This window comes from Sarcophilus harrisii, chromosome 5 (assembly GCF_902635505.1).
Source record: "Sarcophilus harrisii chromosome 5, mSarHar1.11, whole genome shotgun sequence".
Lineage (NCBI taxonomy): Eukaryota > Metazoa > Chordata > Mammalia > Dasyuromorphia > Dasyuridae > Sarcophilus > Sarcophilus harrisii.
The window spans coordinates 148,146,311-148,164,877 of NC_045430.1; the positions used below are offsets into that span (position 1 = coordinate 148,146,311).

At 36.5% G+C, this 18,567-nt stretch overlaps 1 protein-coding gene across 2 annotated transcripts in view; it reads left to right on the forward strand.

The window, feature by feature from the left end:
- The first annotated feature begins 5,046 nt into the window (after nt 1-5,046).
- The window catches only part of LHFPL3 (LHFPL tetraspan subfamily member 3), a 686,319-nt gene continuing 672,798 nt past the window's right edge, over nt 5,047-18,567 (forward strand). For both annotated transcript variants that reach the window (XM_031938708.1, XM_031938707.1), the window contains exon 1: nt 5,047-5,501. In XM_031938708.1, coding sequence (XP_031794568.1) covers nt 5,060-5,501 — 442 coding nt within the window. In that variant the 5' untranslated portion in view covers nt 5,047-5,059. The remainder of the gene's footprint in view (nt 5,502-18,567) is intronic.

The window sequence follows — 18,567 nt, forward strand, 5'->3', positions numbered from 1 at the left end:
TATATTGTTTTATTGATTCTTATATCACTTTACATCAGTTCATATTAGTCTTCCTCTGCTTTTCTGTATTCTTAATTTTTCTTTAATATTAATTTGTGATATTTTATTTATATAATACAATTTGTTTTGCTATTTTCTGATTCTTCAGCACCTACTTTGTTTTGTTTCTTAAAAAAAGAAAAAGAAAAAATTAGTATATCATTACATTCCTCTGCACTTCCTAGACTTTTTCTTCCATGGGACAGAGACTATCTTATCATGGGAGTTTATTTTGCCCTTGAACTTCTCACACGAAATGTGTTTTCTGCCCCTTGACCCTTCCCTCTGTTGGCTGCTTTTCCCCAGAACTTCTAGTATAAGGAAAGCTCCTAGGTCAGTTATGTCTTCATTAAAGGGTTGGGTCTCATTCCTGATTCTCCAGACTTTCTCTCCCTCACATCTTCTCAGTTTCTGTTTGTCTCTCTTCCTTCCCATTAGGATGCATCCTCCTTGAAAACAGACAGGGACTATCTGTTTCTGCTCATATTTGTGTATCTAACCTTTAGGACAGTGCCTGACATGTACTAGGTACTTAATAATTGCTTGTTAACTGTAAATATTTTCCTATATGTGAAACATTTTATCTTTGATATCTTTAGAGTAATATGTCTAGCAGTAGAATTAAAGGGTCAAAAGTTAAAGACTTTTTAGTCACTTTCTTAGCATGATTTTAAATTGCTTTTTATAATACCTATACCACTTCATAACTCCAAGAACAATGTACCAGCATGGTTGCTTTCCTACAATCCTTTCAACACTCTTACTCATCCTTCATTCTTTACCTAGAATCAAATCCACCATGGAAATGTAATGAATTGAATAGCAATTTTGAAATCACTGCATTTGACTTCTTGCCAGGTACCAGTCTTTCAGGGTCATATTAAGTTAATGATAGAGCTAAAGTTCAAATCCAGAAATTGTCACTCTCAGACACTATTCCAGCCTGTCTCAATACCCTCATTGGTAAGAGGACTAATTAGACATGGATTTTTAAAAGAGACACTGTTTCACACAGCCAGGTGCTAGGGGATTTGGGAGCTTGGGACAGTCACTTGAAATTAATGTCAGCACTTCCTATAAAGCTATCTCTGTCCCAGTGATGGGTGGTCTTGCCAGATGGTCTTATAAATCCTATTATCCTCTCATGCCCTCTTCTTCTCTGTCCTACAGTCAAATTCTTCTGTGTTATCATTGTCTCTAGGAAAAGCAGAGAAAGAAAACTCTGCATAAGTCCTGCATACTTGAAACTAAAAGTATTGATGATGATGATAAAATAATCCAGCAGAGACATTAATATAATATAATCAAAGGGCCAGAAATATCATATTTTGCACATTCCCATCCTATTTTAAGGAGCTCTAAAAATTCTAAAACTTTCTATGGCAAAGGATTTGACTTCATCAACAGCAAAATTATTACTCCCACATAACTAAATTCTATTCTGGTACTATTTAAAACAATTTTCTCCCCTCTACTCAAGAGAAGTGTGACCATTGGTCACTATCTTCTTAAACATGTTTGTTTAATTGTTTTTTAGTCATATCCAATTCTTCGTGACCCCATTTGGGCTTTTCTTGGCAAAGATACTGGAGTGATTTCCCATTTCCTTCTTCAGCTTATTTTGCAGATGAGGAAACTGAGGCAAACATAATTAAGCAACTTGTCAAAGATCATTTCAGATTTGAATTTAGGAAAATGAGTCTTTCTGACTCCAGGTCTGGCACTTGATCTACTGTGCCACTTACCCGTCTATCTTCTTATATGAGACATCTCCAAAAGTTGTATGGGAGATTAGAAACTGAAATAGAATTTCATTCCCTGAGATGTTCTGGTATTTTAAGTAACTAGCCATGGGGAATGACACATGTCAACTTTGCATATCTTATAATATGTCTTCTGTCTTCATGTAGCAAAGTCTAATAAGGAACAAAAAGGATACCGATATAAATAATTGTATTATCCAACACAACAGAAACATACCAGAATTACAAAACAAAGTGTTCTGTTGTAATCTTGGGGAAAGTTGTTATGAATGTGAATGGAGGTGGATCAGGAAAATCTTTAAAATGAAATATGTCTGATTTTAAAAATGAACAGTAAAAGATTAGTTGATTAATTCATAAAGGTATGACCTTACAGAGACTATTTAAAGATACAGGAATATTTAAGGATCTAATTTGGCTAAAGCATTGAGTATAGAGTTAAATAAAATGTAATGAGATTTAGCATATAGTAATGAAGATGAAAAGGGAATATGATGGCCAGGTTATGAGTTTTTATTTTTTTAGTACCATATAGGGGAACTAGAACTTAGGAGGAAATAGGGAGCTACTGAAGATTTTTGAGAAAAAAAGTGATATGATCAGATTTATACACAAGAAAGAATATTGTGCTGTATCTTTAAAAAGTATTTATTTCCAAGTAAAATATTCTCTAACTATTGAGTATTTTAGTGCCATTGCTCACTCTACTAGATTTCATTTTTCAGGCTTATGGCATAAAAAGAAGGACCAGGGAATGAAATTGGAAAGAATGAGGAAAATTAATGTTGGGAAAGCAGAAAAAAGAAAAAAAGAAAGATTCAGATTGTGGAAAAACAACATGAAAGCAAAATACAATACCAATGTGAAATGGTGGGTAAAATAAATTATCTGGGTAGTTCAAAGCAAATACACATTTTGAAATATCTAGATAATTTGATGAAAAGTGGGCTTGGGCTGATTTATAAAACAGAAGCCTTTACAATTTTATTTGTTAAGGCATGAAATCTTTTAACATGGGTGGGGTGAGGGGAGACAAGGCATGTAAATAAATAAATATGTAGAGAGGAGAAGAAGAGAGGGAGGGAGAGGAGAAAGATGATGGAAAGAAGTTCAGTTAGAATTACAGAATAATATCATGAGCTCTTTGAGGAAAGGAACAGTCTTTTGGTTTTCTTTGCACCTTCAAGGTTTAGCAGTGCCTAGTACATAGAAGGTACTTAATGTTTATCAACAACAACAGCAAATCAGAACTAGATTGTACTTACAAATCATTTGCTGAAACTTTATTTTATTGATAAGTTAACTGAGTCTCTGAGAGAAATCAGAGTATTTTAGGATGATAGACCAAGAGATGGACAAAAGCTCAGAAGCCATATAGTCCGACCCCATTATTTTATAGATGAGGAAACTGGGGCACAAGGAGGTGAATTTATTTGCTCAAGGTCATGTAGGCAATAAGCATCAGAGACATAATTACTGAACCTTACCTGCCACTGTCATAGGTTAAGCAAAAGAAACTATATGGAGTCTAAGGCTTCTGGTTACAAGCGAGATATCATTTCCACTACACCACCAGTTTCACAGAATCGTAGCTTTTTGGTACAGAAAAGGACAATAAAGTTAAATTGTGAACGTACATCTTTGCATCTTGTTGGCAGTGTTTAATTTCTCTGCTATATTACCCTACACACCACTATACCACTTACTCTTGATGTGTGAATAGGGATCACTCATCAAGCCTAAATTTTTGGAAAGTCATTTGTTTATTAATAAGTTCCAACTGACATATGATTTTCTATATTGTACAGAATGCAACAAAACGGTGCTATAAAAGAGTAGATAACATAAAAAGTCACATGGAAAGAGACAATATTGGAATCTCGCTGAAGGAACCACTAAATTGGGCACATCTCTTCAAAACCTAGTTATCTGACTTTCCATTCATTTATTATTTCCTCCAGGAAAGTCTCATCAATCCCCAGAAGTGACCCGCGGTTCTTATAGGCTAGGCCAGCAGAGTTCAAACTCCGACGCATCTGAAAGAGTTGGAAAGTCTTCTGCTACAGGTCAGGCGATGAGAAGACCGGCCTAATTTCAGAGAGGTTCCTCCCGGGAAGTTTAACAAGCAGATGATGCATGTTTCTTTTTAATTATTATCATTATTTTTGAATACAGCAACTACCGGGGCTAAAGACGCTGCTTTCCTAATCGTTAAGTATTTACTTAATTTTTGCCAGCCCCCTTTCAACTTTTTCCTCTTTTCAGCAGCCACTTTGACTAAGTGAGCAGCTAGCGAGGGAGCCCGGTTCGGATTCCTCCGGCCTCGGGGTGGACAGCACTGGGACTGGGTTCAATTTGGGCTTTCTCCGCGCCCCTCTCTTCCTCACTCGTCGCTGACCCCTCCCTCACTAGCTTCCCCGCAAAGACTGAGAAAGGTTGAAGCACTTTGCTGCGTCGCAGTGAGAAGTGCCGGGAATAAGCCGGTCGTCGGGCCCAGAGCCCAGCACAACTCTGGGAATCCCCGGGAAGCCCGGCGCTCTCCAGTGGGGGCTGTCACTCTCTCCGGTGCTCTCCTCTCCTTCCCTCAGTGCTGCCGTCCCAGCCCGGCCTCCCTTCCTACCCTGCCCGGGGAGCGGCTTCTCCTGCCCGCTTCTGCCTGCCACGTGAGGGGCGTCCCCGGGCCTGCCGCGAACGCGAGGGGTTCGGGTTACTAGCAGCCGGCCGCGGTGCGCGCTTTCTCGTGCTGCCGCTCCGGCTCCGGCGTAACCCAAGCCCCGGCACCGCAGCTTTCCTGGGCAACTCGTGCCCGGCGCCTTATTGCCCAGCCGCGGATCTGCCACCTCCTGCTGCAGCAGCTGCAGCAGCTGCAGCAACAGCAGCATCAGCTGCGGGAGCAACCGCCGCGGGCAGCTGGAGTCAGAGAAAAGCGGAGTGGAGAAGAGCGAGGTGGGGGTTGGGGGAGTGGAGTGGCGGTGATCCGGGCTGGAGAAGCGGGAGGACAGGAGGAAGATCAGGGCGAGCAAAAGGGGGGATGCTCTGCCCTCCCCCCTGTCTCCTTCCGGGAGGGAGGATGCAGACTCTGAAACTGGCGCTGCTAGGCTGAGGCTGGAGCACTGGAGGTACAGCGCTGCTCCGTGTGTGTATGTGTGTGTACGTGTGTGTGCGCGTGTGTCTCCTGTGCATAAAGAGGTGAGGGGAGGGGGAGGGAGAGGAGGAGGAGGAGGAAGAGGAGGTGGCGGTGGTGGAGGAGGAGGAGAATGCCAGGAGCAGCAGCAGCAGCAGCCGCCGCCGCCGCTATGCTCCCAGCTCAGGAGGCTGCTAAGCTCTATCACACCAACTATGTACGGAACTCCCGGGCCATTGGCGTGCTCTGGGCCATCTTCACCATCTGCTTTGCCATCGTCAACGTGGTGTGCTTCATCCAGCCCTACTGGATCGGGGACGGCGTGGACACTCCTCAAGCGGGCTATTTCGGGCTCTTCCACTACTGCATCGGCAACGGCTTCTCCAGGGAACTGACCTGCCGGGGCAGCTTCACGGACTTCTCCACCCTGCCCTCCAGCGCCTTCAAAGCTGCCTCCTTCTTCATCGGGCTCTCCATGATGCTCATCATCGCCTGCATCGTCTGCTTTACCCTCTTCTTCTTCTGCAACACGGCCACCGTCTACAAAATCTGTGCCTGGATGCAGCTCACCTCCGGTAAGTGCCCGCCCGCCCCTCTCTCCTACGGGAGGGGAGGGAACTCGAGGTGTCCGGGGAGGGAAGTGGCAGAGCCCGGAAGGGGGCATGGGATGAGAGGAGATCATGAGGGGAGGTTTCTCTTTATGGAGAAACTTAATCGGACAAGGGTTGGGAAGAGAAGTGGACAAGGCCAGTACTCAGAAGTCATCCCCCCCTACCCCATCAGATGGCAAACCATCCCGCGGCGTTTGGGTGCCTTATAGAAAGAAGTCCAAGGGAAACCCACCTGAAGAGACCAGTTAGCTCCTAGTCAATTGTTGGGAAGAGTCCGTTTGGAAAGGTGAAAGAAGAGTCACTGAAATCCTCAAATTGGAGGAATCTGAGGGTGTGAGGGATAGGGAAAAGTGAAGAAAGAGAATTTGGGAAAGGTCTCTGGAGATTTTGGTCTTGAAAATTTTTTAATCAGCCTGTCTGATAAACCTGGAGCCTCTCTGGTCTATGTGTCTGTCATTGCTGGAGGGCAACTGAAGCCTTTGAGTGCTAGGGTTGGTTTGTGTCCATCTGCACCAGGCTGGTTAAATAAAAAATCCTTGGTTTACCTTGGACACTTGAAAATTCTCTACTGGTCTCAGTCTTTTAAATGACAAATGCAGAGTTCTTTGGAGATTTCCCAATGTCAAGTTTGTGATTCCTGCTTTTTGGCTGTCAAAATATCGTTTCTCTTCCCATCCCCACCAAGAAGGAGAAAGTCTTCTTGGGAGAAGGTTCAAGTGTGCTTTCCTTCATAATTCCACTTTGGGGAGTGCATTTAGGGAAGTAGAAAACAAAGAAAACTAATTTCATTTGCATTCCCTGGAAAGATTTTGCCTATTTGAGTGAGGCTTTGGCTAGGTGAAATAAATATTTAAAAAAATCAATTGCCAAGCATCAGAGTGACTTTTACCGCTCCCCCCAATAAATAATAAATCAATGCCTTAGTCATTTGAAGAGTTTAGAAGTAAAACTGTTTCTTTCTCGTTCTTTCCCTTCTTTTTGATCAACCTCTTTTGGAATCCCCTTTCTACTCTGACCCCCTTCTTTTCCAAACACTAACCCTGCTGTCTTAAGTTGATTGGCCCATTCCTGTCAAGATATATCAGAAAAAGTTGTCTAATTCCAACACGTCTGGTAGAATGTCCAAATAATGAATGCATTTCAGATAGTTAGGCTGTCTCATTTGTATTCCCTTTTATTTTTCTGATTTTTCAAAGGGGTTAGTTTTAAGATTTTATACTTTATCCTAAGAGCCTAGCACTGTTCTAGGGAGCAAGACTTCAGGTTCTGAATTTACAAGGCAATTTGACATATGGACCTCTCAGTATCTTGTCAGTGTTTGATTTCTCTTCTATTTCATCCTATATAATACTTTTTTGATATGAGAATGGCAAATCTCCTTGAGACTAAAACTGTGTGAAAGTCATTTCTTTTTATAAAAAAAAGTGTCCCAGTTGAATGATTATACCACACCACTCTAAATACCTGTATTGGAAGGATACCAAGAAATGGCCATGAATACATCGATATGGGAATTTTGAAATCCCTACAGAAGGATATTTGTTTTCCTCATAGGGGGAAAAAAGATATTTTCTCCACACTTTTTTTCCCCTGAACTACTGTCAACTTTAATGGCACTTTTATACATGGTATAACTTTAAAATTTATGCCAAAAAATAGACTCTTTGGAATGAATGTGTGCATAACAGAAACTCAGCTAGCATTGCTCTTTATTCCTATCCCTGGTTTGACCCTGGAGAGAAAAAGGACATGGAGGATGCAGATGTTTGGGGAGAGACGACCCTGCACAACTAATATAATTTCTGTCAGTCAACTGACCTATTTAGGTTTGCTGATTCAAATCAGACTCATTATTCAAACCACTGCAACTAACCTTGGATAAAGATATCTTGACATATGTTTATAAGATTTTATACATTAAAACCTAACCATAGTACGGCACTAGAAAGAGAAGTCATTTTTTTGGAGAAACTTCACAGAGCTTCAGTTCACAGCAAGCTGGGTTTGACTTTGAAAAGTATTCTTTTCCTTCTTGCTCAGGATTTAATGTTTTGAAGTTGCTTTTAGTATTTTATAAAGAATAACCATCAAGCATAAGAAAAGACACTTTAAATTTTAAAAAATGAGTGTCTTTTCCTTTGAAGTAGTGAAGAATGTATATTCTCAAGAATTTGACATAGATTTTTCTTTCAGATATTACTATGAAATGTTTAGGACTTCTCAAACTGAAATGATAGGAGAAACTTTTTTCTTCACATTTGGAAAAGTATATATCCATACATGTGTTTCAAACCTTTATTTAAAAAAATTCTGGATAAGACTTATGGAAAAATAATTGTATTTACTGAATCACTGAAAAGCACAATTTTTTTGTTACAGAATCAAATCACATTAATGCAGAATCAAATTAAATCAAAAGCAATAACATTCACTGTTTTGTTAATGAATATGGCATAAAAGGTCCTTCTAAAGGATAGCTATATTTAAAAAGGTTTTCCACTTTTATGAGCTTAATGATATCAACAAGACATTTTATAGTATATATTGTGAACTTAATTGAAAACTGTACACTGTTATCTTCTTACCTTTAATTGGTCTCTGGTACTTACCATCTACACGTATCTAGGCTAATCTTCCATGTAATTTGCCAAATATGAAAGACCAGATTTAATTCACCATTCATGTTTAGAGAATGTTTAACTCTTCTGGAAGTCAAATGATAAGTTTGTGTATTTAATTATCAAGGTTATTTCTGTTTTAATGGCAACACATCATACAAGTTCAGATCTAAAAAGTCCATATGGAATGATAAATATTGATGGTAATGAAAAACATATATTTTGTTCATTGCAAGTCCATTACCGAGAATCTTCCTCTTTTTTCCCCTCCTATTCCCATTTTGAACACTGGTTTGGGACCAGTACACTTGATTTATGATAATCACTGCTATTATCACAGATTTATATGACATTTAAAAATGTGTAAAGTAAGTTAGTCAACAAGTCAAGTTAAAAAACATTTATTAGGTACATAATATATTCTTGGCAATGTGTTGAGCAGTGGGTATGCAAAGAAAGGCAAAAAAGAGTTTCTTTTGCTTTCAAGGAAATCACAATGTAATGGAGAGACTAAACAACTAAGACAACATAACTGAAGCTCTGTGAACTTTCTCCAAAAATGACTTCCCTTTTTAGTGCCATAGTAAGGGTTAGAATTTAATGTGTAAAACCTTGTAAATATATATATCAAGATATCTTTATCCAAGGTTAGTTGCAGTGGTTTGAATAATGAATCTGATTTGAATCATCAGACCTAAATAGGTCACTTAACTGACAGAAATTAAATTATTTGTGCAGAGCAGTCTTTCTTCAAACATCTGCATACACAAGACATAAACAATTAAGTACGAATAAGATTTATACAGGGTAAGTTGGAGATTGATTTCAGAAGGAAGGCACAGGCATTAAGGGATACCAGTTAAGGCCTCTTACAAAAGAAGTTATTTTAGTCGAAATTTGAGGGAAGTCAAGGAAGCCAGAAAGCAGAGATAGTAAAAGAGAGAGTTCAGGGTCAGAAGATGTGTGAATGGGAAGGAGATCAGTGTCACTGGATTGAAGAGTAAATGGAGTAAAGGGGAATTAATGTATAAAAAGGTTGAAATATTAAGAAAGGGCCAAGTTATGAAGGTCTTTTAAAAGTCAAAAAGAGGATTTTGATCCTGGAGTTAATGTGGAATTATAAGAGTTTATTGACTAAGGGTATAGATAACATGATCAGACTAAAAGAACAGTTGGATATCTGAGTGAAAGGATGTATTGAAGTAAGAAATCTTGAAGAAGAGAAAGCAAACAAACCATTGCCCTAGTTCAGGCAGAAGGTAATGAGGGATTGCACCAGGATAGTGATATGGTCAGAGGACAGATACAAGAGATGTCCTGAAGGGTGACTTGACAGTAATTAAATTTGGGGTGGGATAGAGAATGAAGAGTCAAGGTTGACACCTTGGTTGAGAGCCTAATTAACAGGGAAGATGTTTATACTCTTGACAGTAATAGTGCAAATTAGAAAAGGTGAAGTTTGGGGAACAAGATAATTAGTTCTGTTTTGAACATGTTAAATTTAAGATGTCTATAGAGCATCCTATTTAAGATCCATTAAATAGTTAGAAATAAGAGCCTGGAGGTTAAGAGATAGGATGGGGATGGGGTAAATATATCTTTGTATCATTTATAGATTCTAACAATTGAATAGATGATTATCAAGCTAATTAATGTTGAAGGGGAAGAGAAAAGATCTCAAGACAAGGACTCTGGGATACCTATAGTATGCAATCACAAGCTTGATAAAGTTACAATGGAGAAGTATGAGCAATGTTCAGATAGATGGGAGGAGAATGAGGTGAGAATGGTATCTTGAAAATATAGAGAACATGAAGAAAATGTAAAAGAAAATGAAGAGAGTGTGAAGAAGAGAGTGATTGCTGATGTCAAAGGCTTCACAAAGGTCAACAAAGATGATGATTAAGAAAAGATCATTAGATTTGACAAATATGATTTCATTGATAACTGCAGAGAGCAATTTCAGTTGAAGTATGCTCAGCAGACTTCAGAGTTCAAAAGAAAGTTAGGGAAAAGGAAGTAGAGATACCAATTTTATACCTTTTTCTCAAGCAGTTTAGTTATAAAAAGGAGAAGAGATGCTGGATGATAGATAGCTTGTGGGGATAGAAGGATCAAGATAGGAAACATGAGTGTGTTTGTGGGCAATAGGGAAGAAGCCAGTAGGCAGAGAGATATTTAATATAAATGAGAGTGAGGATGATAGATGGGGAGATCTGGAGAATCTAAAAAGGAATGGGCTCATTTGTACATGAAGAAGGGTTTGCTTTAGCAAGGAGAAAGGTGACTTTTCATACAAGACAAGGGTAAAGGAAGAGATAGCGGTGGGGGAGAAGCATTTGAGTGATATAAAATTAGAAAGGGGTAAAGAGATAATCATGGACAAATGACCTCATTTTTTTCAGTTAAATAAGAAATGAGCTTTTTTTCATACATACATACATTCATATGTACTTTTATATACATTGCATTACTTGGTCCTCACACCAATCCTATGAATTTGGTACTATTATTATTCCCATTTAACAGATTAGTAAATTGAGTCAAAAAGAAATTAAGTGATTTTTTTCTTGTTTACATGGCTAGTCATTTTTTCAGACAGATTTGATTATAGGTCTTCCTGAGATAAAGTCACCTTAATGCTTATCTAATCTAATCAATCCATTGGTTGTTAACCTGAAGTCTATGGCCCTCAAGAAGTCTGCGGGTTGATTTGATAGGGGGCTGTAAGTTTAGATGAGAAAAATTATTTTTTTTGTTTCTACTAGCCCTAACTGAAGTTTTCTTCTCTATTTTAAAAACATTATTTTGAGAAGATTCCATAGGCTTTAGCAGATGCTAATGGGAATGATGACTCAGAAAAAAATTTGAGAACTTCTCATCTTGTCTAATTCCTTCCTCCTATTTTACATATTAGAAATTGAAAAATGAAGGTGCCCAAGTTCACTGCAGAATAAATAGCAAACCTGGAATTCAAACCTAGAATCTCTGATTCACTTCCAATGGTCTTTTTATTGCTTCATATGAAGTAACTTGTTCAAGATCATTGAAGTAGAAAAGAGAGTCAGGATTCAGTTCTAGACCTTTTGATGGAAAATTCCATGCTCTTTCTACTTTGCCATACTTGCCTGAAAACATTTTAATTTACTCCAAAAACATTTTTTAAACATGCTAGCCATGTTTGTTAGCACTGAAAACTTTATATGAAAACCATGTCATTTTTGATGCTGGTATGAGGTCCCTGACCTTCTCCTCCCTCTGTTTTCTTCAAATAATTATCAGCCTTCCTAGTGCAGAAACAAGTCACTGTTTCATTAACGCTTTCTTAATATATGGAAATTATGTGGATATGTTAATTAGTTTCATACACCATTGAGAAAAGGTTTAAAATTACATTCTTTTTTGTTTTATGATACCTAAAACTCTCAGTACAATATATAAAGTTATATATATGACATATAATTTTATATATTGTATTATATGCATTCAAAGAGAAAAGAATTTGATTACAATCTGTTTCCTTCCTATTGTGGAGAAAAGGTGAATCTCTAGTTATTCTTGTAGGTTAATAAACTGCTCCTATGTTGGTGAGGATGGAAAGAGAATGTCCTACTTTTAAGAATCTTGAGCCCTCCTTTTTTCCTTTTAGATTATAGATTAGAGAATTATCATTTTTCTTGAGTGTGATTGTGATTTTTTTTAAGGAGGACAATAAATTTTGTAATGTTTTACAGACTGCTTAATGTCTTAAATTAATTCAGAGGCATATATATAATCAGGGTAAACTGAAGAGCAAATTCAGGTGGCACATTTTCCTTTTGAATTTGGGGTGCTGCGTTTTTCACTAGCCGAAATCTCTAGATGGAACTGAAGATTTTGCATAAATCCAAGTACGGATCATTAAATTGAATCCAACCATTGAAAAACAAATGAAAGCCAAGATAGCCACAACCATCCCATCGTAAGCATCTGACAAATTCTAATGAAAGAGGTGAATCTCTCTGGCAAAGTTAGAAGAATTAATTACACGAATTCAATGACTATTGTGAGTAAGTTCACCATAGTGGAAACCATGTTTGCAGAAGAATCAGAAAATGTGGGCTCTGGGGCTCTCCTATTGACTCTGTCATTCACTTTTATGCAATCTTGGGCAAGTAATTTAGCCCAACCTGGGGTCCCACTTTTTTCATCTATGAAATAGAGATAATAATACTTTGATAACCTACTTGACTTGTCTAACAAGGTGTTTTTGAAACTAAAATAATATAATGTATGTAAAACACAATGCAAATGTTAATGTGTAGTAAATGGATGAGATACTCTTTCTGTTCTCGTATTCTAATGACCAGCTCCTTTTCTAAAATTACAAAATGATATTCTTTATGTGAAAATGAAGCTAAAAAATAAGAATACTTTAGAAATAGTTAAAAACACAACTACCTCTACTGATATTACTGGACTTGGCACATTGTTAGAGTTCAAGTAAAAGGAAAAAAATTAGACAAGCCTAATTTTAAACTCTTAGCATGCTATGGCTAGAAGTAAAGCTACATATCTTTGACAAATTCCTTCTTGGCATTAGTTCATTATTTGCTATCACTATGCTAATTTTCCCCTAGAAAAATCCTTTCTGACCCATGGAGTTTTTTTTTTGTTTTTTTTTTGTTTTTTTTTTGGTTAATCTATGATTTTATTGATGTGGCAAACACTCAATGAGAACTCCTAGTTTTACATCTTAGTCTCAGTTTGAGAGAATAGTTTGGGGCAATGAGAAATTGATTATCACATAGCCAGGTCTTTCTGACTTGAAAGTATGTTATCTATTAGGCTACTTGGAAGATGATAAATATGCCTAAGGAATTAATAATTCCCCTTGCAACTCTTCCTTTCTCCTATACCATTTTTACTTTGTTCAAATTTTAAATATCAAATAAGTACTTAAATCTAGTTCCTCTACTCGGGAGGACCCTGACCCATGTTAGACTTTCTGTGTCCCTGTTTAGATGACATTATGATAGGGAAAAGAGAGAAAGACCATTATCCTTTCTTTTCCATTATACCCCTATTTCTTTTCTATCAGTCTGGCCCCAGACTTTGACTACCTTGCTTGTCTATATCTTTAAGATTCAGAATCCAAGGTTGAGTATGGTTGGGATTTATCTCAGACTAAGAGAACTGAAGACTCTCTGATTTTACTGTTGTTGTAAGCTGCTTTTGCATGGTTTTACTGTTGTAAGCTGCTTTTCCTGACAACTGACGAGAACACTAGAATAGGGAAGTCTTTGCTCAGATGGAACTCATAACACCTTGAGTGGAGGAGCTGTGAAGAAGGCTGAAAGAGAAATTAGGCTCTATTGATACATTGTCAACCCTTTTCCTGGATGGAGAGTCAAAAGACCACAGGCAATGTATACTGATGAGAGCTAATCATAATAAATTTATTTAGTACTTTGATCTTTGCAAAATACTTTCTTCTACCCAGCTGCTACTAAAATTTTCATTGTGTGACAATATGTCCTACCTGCTAAAAAGTTTAGGTTTCTTTAATGTAGATTGAATTTTCAAGAAGTGTAATAAATTTATGTTATTTGAAATGAGTAATTTATAAACTTTTTCTCTTTAAAAATGGCACAAATAATTTGTCAGTTGAAGAAGTGTTGAAAAATATATTAATTTGTGTGTCAAAACAAACTATATTTCATTACACAGAGTAGTTTTTAAGTGAACATCTGTGAAAAAGAATGAAGAGCATAAACACACATAGTATGTGTTGTATGAGTATGTGTGTATATGTGTGTGGTGAGTTCTTCATTTAATAGATTTTTGCTAAAACAAAAATGCTAACAAGTCTCTTATATTGTATTGTACTTTAAAAGAATGATAATAATAATTATTATGCAATAAAAATGTTAAGCAAAATGTTTTCTATTTGAGAATGTGAGAATAAAAGGTTTATAATTACAGTTTTAATTTGGTAAAAGATAGGGTGTATTAACTGATATTCCTGATGTCCAATTTGTTACAATTTTTATATGTGCCTTAGAAATCTTTTTCAGTGAGGAAGATTTTAAATGAGAGAAGAAAAAGCCAATAGAGCTTATTCCTATAGGTGTAGCCTGTGGTATAGCTCACTTCTGTGTGTGGTGGGAAGAGATAAACCATGAAGAGAGCAATGGAAGGTCACACTGGTGTGAAATGAAAACAGTCTTCAGTAGAATTCTAATTCAATGGATTTAATAGGATGGCAATAAGAATGGTTTCAAATATGGAATATTTAGAAAATACTTGAACTTAGGGTGTCAGAAAACAAATCTAACTAATTTGAATTCTTTCTTATCATGATGAATTGACTGGCATCTTTTGCTTGATATGAAGAGGGACCAAGAAGCTGACCTCAACAGTAACTCAATTATATCAAGAAGAGCTTCATATTGGAAGAAAGGAGAGGCTTGTTTAACACAAATATAATGTTGATCTGAAAAACTATCAGGACATTGTAAAGGAAATATTATAACATCCCAAGTCCTCCTATACATACCCCATAAGTCATTTAGTTCCCAAAGCTTAAGTTAGTTGAGTCAAAATTTTCCTAAGATTTGGAAACTTTGGGATGGTCCAATGATGTGGTCTTTTCATTCTTGCTATTGCAGAATGCCTAGCACAAAATAAGTGCATAATAAATGCTTATTGATCGATTACATGTGCTTTGTAGGCTTGTTCACTGTTTAAATATAACAGGATGAAATGTCTTTTAAGAAAAAGGAAAATCCTTTTCCAAGTAGTATAAATAGCAACAATATGTCACCATTCTCAGAAAGGCAAAACTAAAGAAAACAATCCATTTTTTAATAGGAAGATTTTGATGCTGACACAAAGAACTTCATTGTGTATCTTTTAATACATGGGAGCTCTCCTACTCTAAGAAAACAAAATCCTATACTGTCTAGGGACTATCCAGTTAATCTCCATGGGGGAAAAGATACAATTTATAAGCCTAATGAAGTTTTCTAAGATTATAGGATTATAGGAAGTCAGAGCCAGAGGGGATGTTAGAAATCATTTGGCCTAACATCTTCATTTTTACAGATGAAAAGCTCATGTTAAATGGTTTGCCTAAGGTCATATAGCTAACCAGTGGCAAAATTAGGGTTAGAACCCAGAGCTCCAATGGAGTGCTCATTACTGCCTGCTAATTGCAATCAGTTCTATGATTCTGAAATAGGTCATCAGAACAAAAGGCTGTGGTAGAGAAAAAGGAAGCAGGCATATTGAAGCAGATGAAAAAGAAACTATAACTCAGAAACTGATATTGAGCTAATAAAGAGAACTCTGAATATCTTACAAAGGCAGGGAGAGCAATGAGCTTGGAGGCAGAGGATCTTGCTGGGCAAGTCACCTAATTTCTTTGCCTTTCAGTTTCCTCATCTGTAAATTGGAGATAATAATGCTTGTACTACCTACGTCACAGGAGTATTGTTAGGAAAGTGCTTTGTGAAATCTTATGTGAGCCAGGCAAATACAGTGATAGAAGACAGAACCAGTGACTGAGCTTTAGTAAGGAAGACTTGATTATATGAAACAAGTTCATATATTATTATCGCTTAAAATTTCAAGAATCCTTCAACAAGTATACAGGGGTATGCTCTAAACATCCCTAAGTGTGCTCCATAGAAGGGAAAGAGAAAAACTAATAGAAGGACAGGGCATTTGTAGCCCTGACAGAGGATTCAGTATTTGAAAACTAGCCAAGCCAAAATAAGATCTAGCTTTGAAAAATGACAAGGTCACAGCAGATCAAACCCCCAAAAGAAATAAAACACAACTATCTTCTCTGCTAGAAGAAGTGGTATTGAAAAGTCATGGAAGAAAACCCAGGACTGAAACTCTTGTGGCATTTGATAACATCATTGCTAAGAGAAATGTAATGGCAGTCTGACAAAGTGGATACCTGGGATAGACATTACTGTGTGGGAGAGTGTGTAAATCCTAATTACCAAGAAAAAGAAATTTCAGTTGAATCTCCTAAAAGGGGAAGCTATACTAGATATTAAGACCTGTGTATCTAAAGGGAGATATTAAAAATTACAGATTTTGAAACAAGCTAATCTAAGGAAAAAAATCACTGCACAAATCAGAAAACAAAATATTTTTTCCCTCTTAAATTTAGGTTCAGATTTGAAAATTTCACTGATTTTAGTAATGAATAAGAGTCTCTCCCATTAAAAATCTTTTTAATTCATGTATATCATATGAAACTGTATATTGAATTTATATATTGAATCAAGGCAGTTCAGTGAATAGAGTGCTGAACTTAGAGTAAGGAAGCCCTAAATCCAAATCTAGCCTCATAATTACTGCATGACTCTGGGAAAATCCTTTAACCTGTTGTCTGACCAAATTTCTTCATCTATAAAGTGGGATAATTAAAAATTCCTTCCTAGGGCTGTTTTGAGGGTAAAATAAGATATTATTTATAAGATTATTACCAAAAATTAAAGCAATATACAAATGCTAATATAAGATAGGGCATATTAGGTAATGTTTGTGCTTATTTTAAGACAAGGTAAAATTAAAAGTATTGAATTAAACTATTTTTTTTGAAAAATGTAAATTAGGATAAATTTGATCAATTAATAGATACAATGGGGAAAAATCTACCCAATCCAGAATTCATTTTGTCAGAGAATAATGTATGCTGTGGCTTTTTTCCCCTTTCCTACACATTTAAGACATTTTCCTGTGAAGTACTTTAAAATATTCTCAGGTATGTCAAGTCAGTGTTTGGTTATTTTATTTGGTGAGAAAATCAGAATGTATTGATTATGCTATAATAGATAATTTAAATCAATCATTCCCTTAAGTCTGGAATTCATTCACTCAAACTTTAGCTGTAACTAATTCTAAATAGAATTTTAGGATTGTAGAGCTCAAAGGAATATTAGATCTGGTTTATTTCTTCTTCATTATCCCTTGTTCTTGTGATTCCCATTATGCCATATTACTCTCTCTCTCTCTCTCTCTCACACACACACACACACACACATACACATACATGCACGCACACACCACACACACACACACACACACACACACATATATACACATTTTATGGGTGGCTAGGTGGATATGGTAGGCCTTGAGTCAGAAACACTTTACTAAGATGAGCCATAGTATCCCCTGATTCCCAATATTATTTGTTGTTATTATTTAATTTAAGATTAGGAACTCTTAGAGATCTAGAACTGTCAGCATATGTTGGTTTGTATAGTATCTGTGACATATTATTGAACAAATAAATATCTAAATATTTAATGAACACATTTTGTTGATGATGTAATGTTGGTAGTAATAATAGTGCTGATGATAAAGAAGTGACATATTCTAATAAGGGTAATTGTAAACTATAGTCAAGTACCCTAATGTGATATACCAAACCATCAATTAATTACCCTTACCGCCCAGCTCATGGTTTAAGTTTTGCAAAGTGTTTTATAAATGGTATTTCATTTTATCAACTAGATACAGCATTTCTAAATGCATTATATTTCCCTTTAAATGATTCTTCCCTTAAATTTCCCATTTTTGTTGATAGGACCACCATTCTTCCAAATTTCTCAACTTTGGAGTCGACATAATTTTCCCTCTCTTTAAATACCCAATATCCAATCAGTTGCCAAATCTGTTGTAAGATTAAAAAACCAAATTATTAACATTTCTTTCTTAGTTTGGTACTCCCACGTCTTTATGATTTCATTATATTAATTAATCCTCTTTGTGCATTTTGATGAGATGTCCTTTAGGACATTTTAAGCTTGCTTGTTAACTGTTCTTCAGACATGGCATCTCACTTCCAAGTTTTTTGTCTTTATACAAGTTATACAAGTTATTCCCCTATGAGAGTCATGCACTTTGTTCTCACAAAAAATTGCTAGGTTCCTTCAAAGTGCAAGTCAGGTGCCAATTTATATGGGAAACCTTTCCTTTTCTTCCAGTTATTATGATGCTCTTGGATCATAGAATAAAAGATAGATTTGAAAGGGATAATGATTAACAAGTGCTGAGCAAATAGTTGTTGAATTAAATTTCTGTAATTTTTGTTGTACAGGGCCTAGCAAAGCACCAGGCAACCAAGTGGCCCAGTGGATAGAGGGCTGGTCTCAGGAACACATGAGTTCAAACCAAACCTCACATACTTTTCAAATAATTATTTGACCTTTACATAAAGAAAATACAGGTCATTTTCCCTATGCATTTTAGAAAGAATTATGAAAATTGTTTCATAAATTTAATTGAATAAAGTAATGAAAAAAGGAATCACATTTTGAAAACTGTGCCTGAAAACTTTAATGGTGGTTTCACCTTATAAGTATTTAGGAGCTCCTATTCATTTTCCTAAATTATAGGGGAAAATA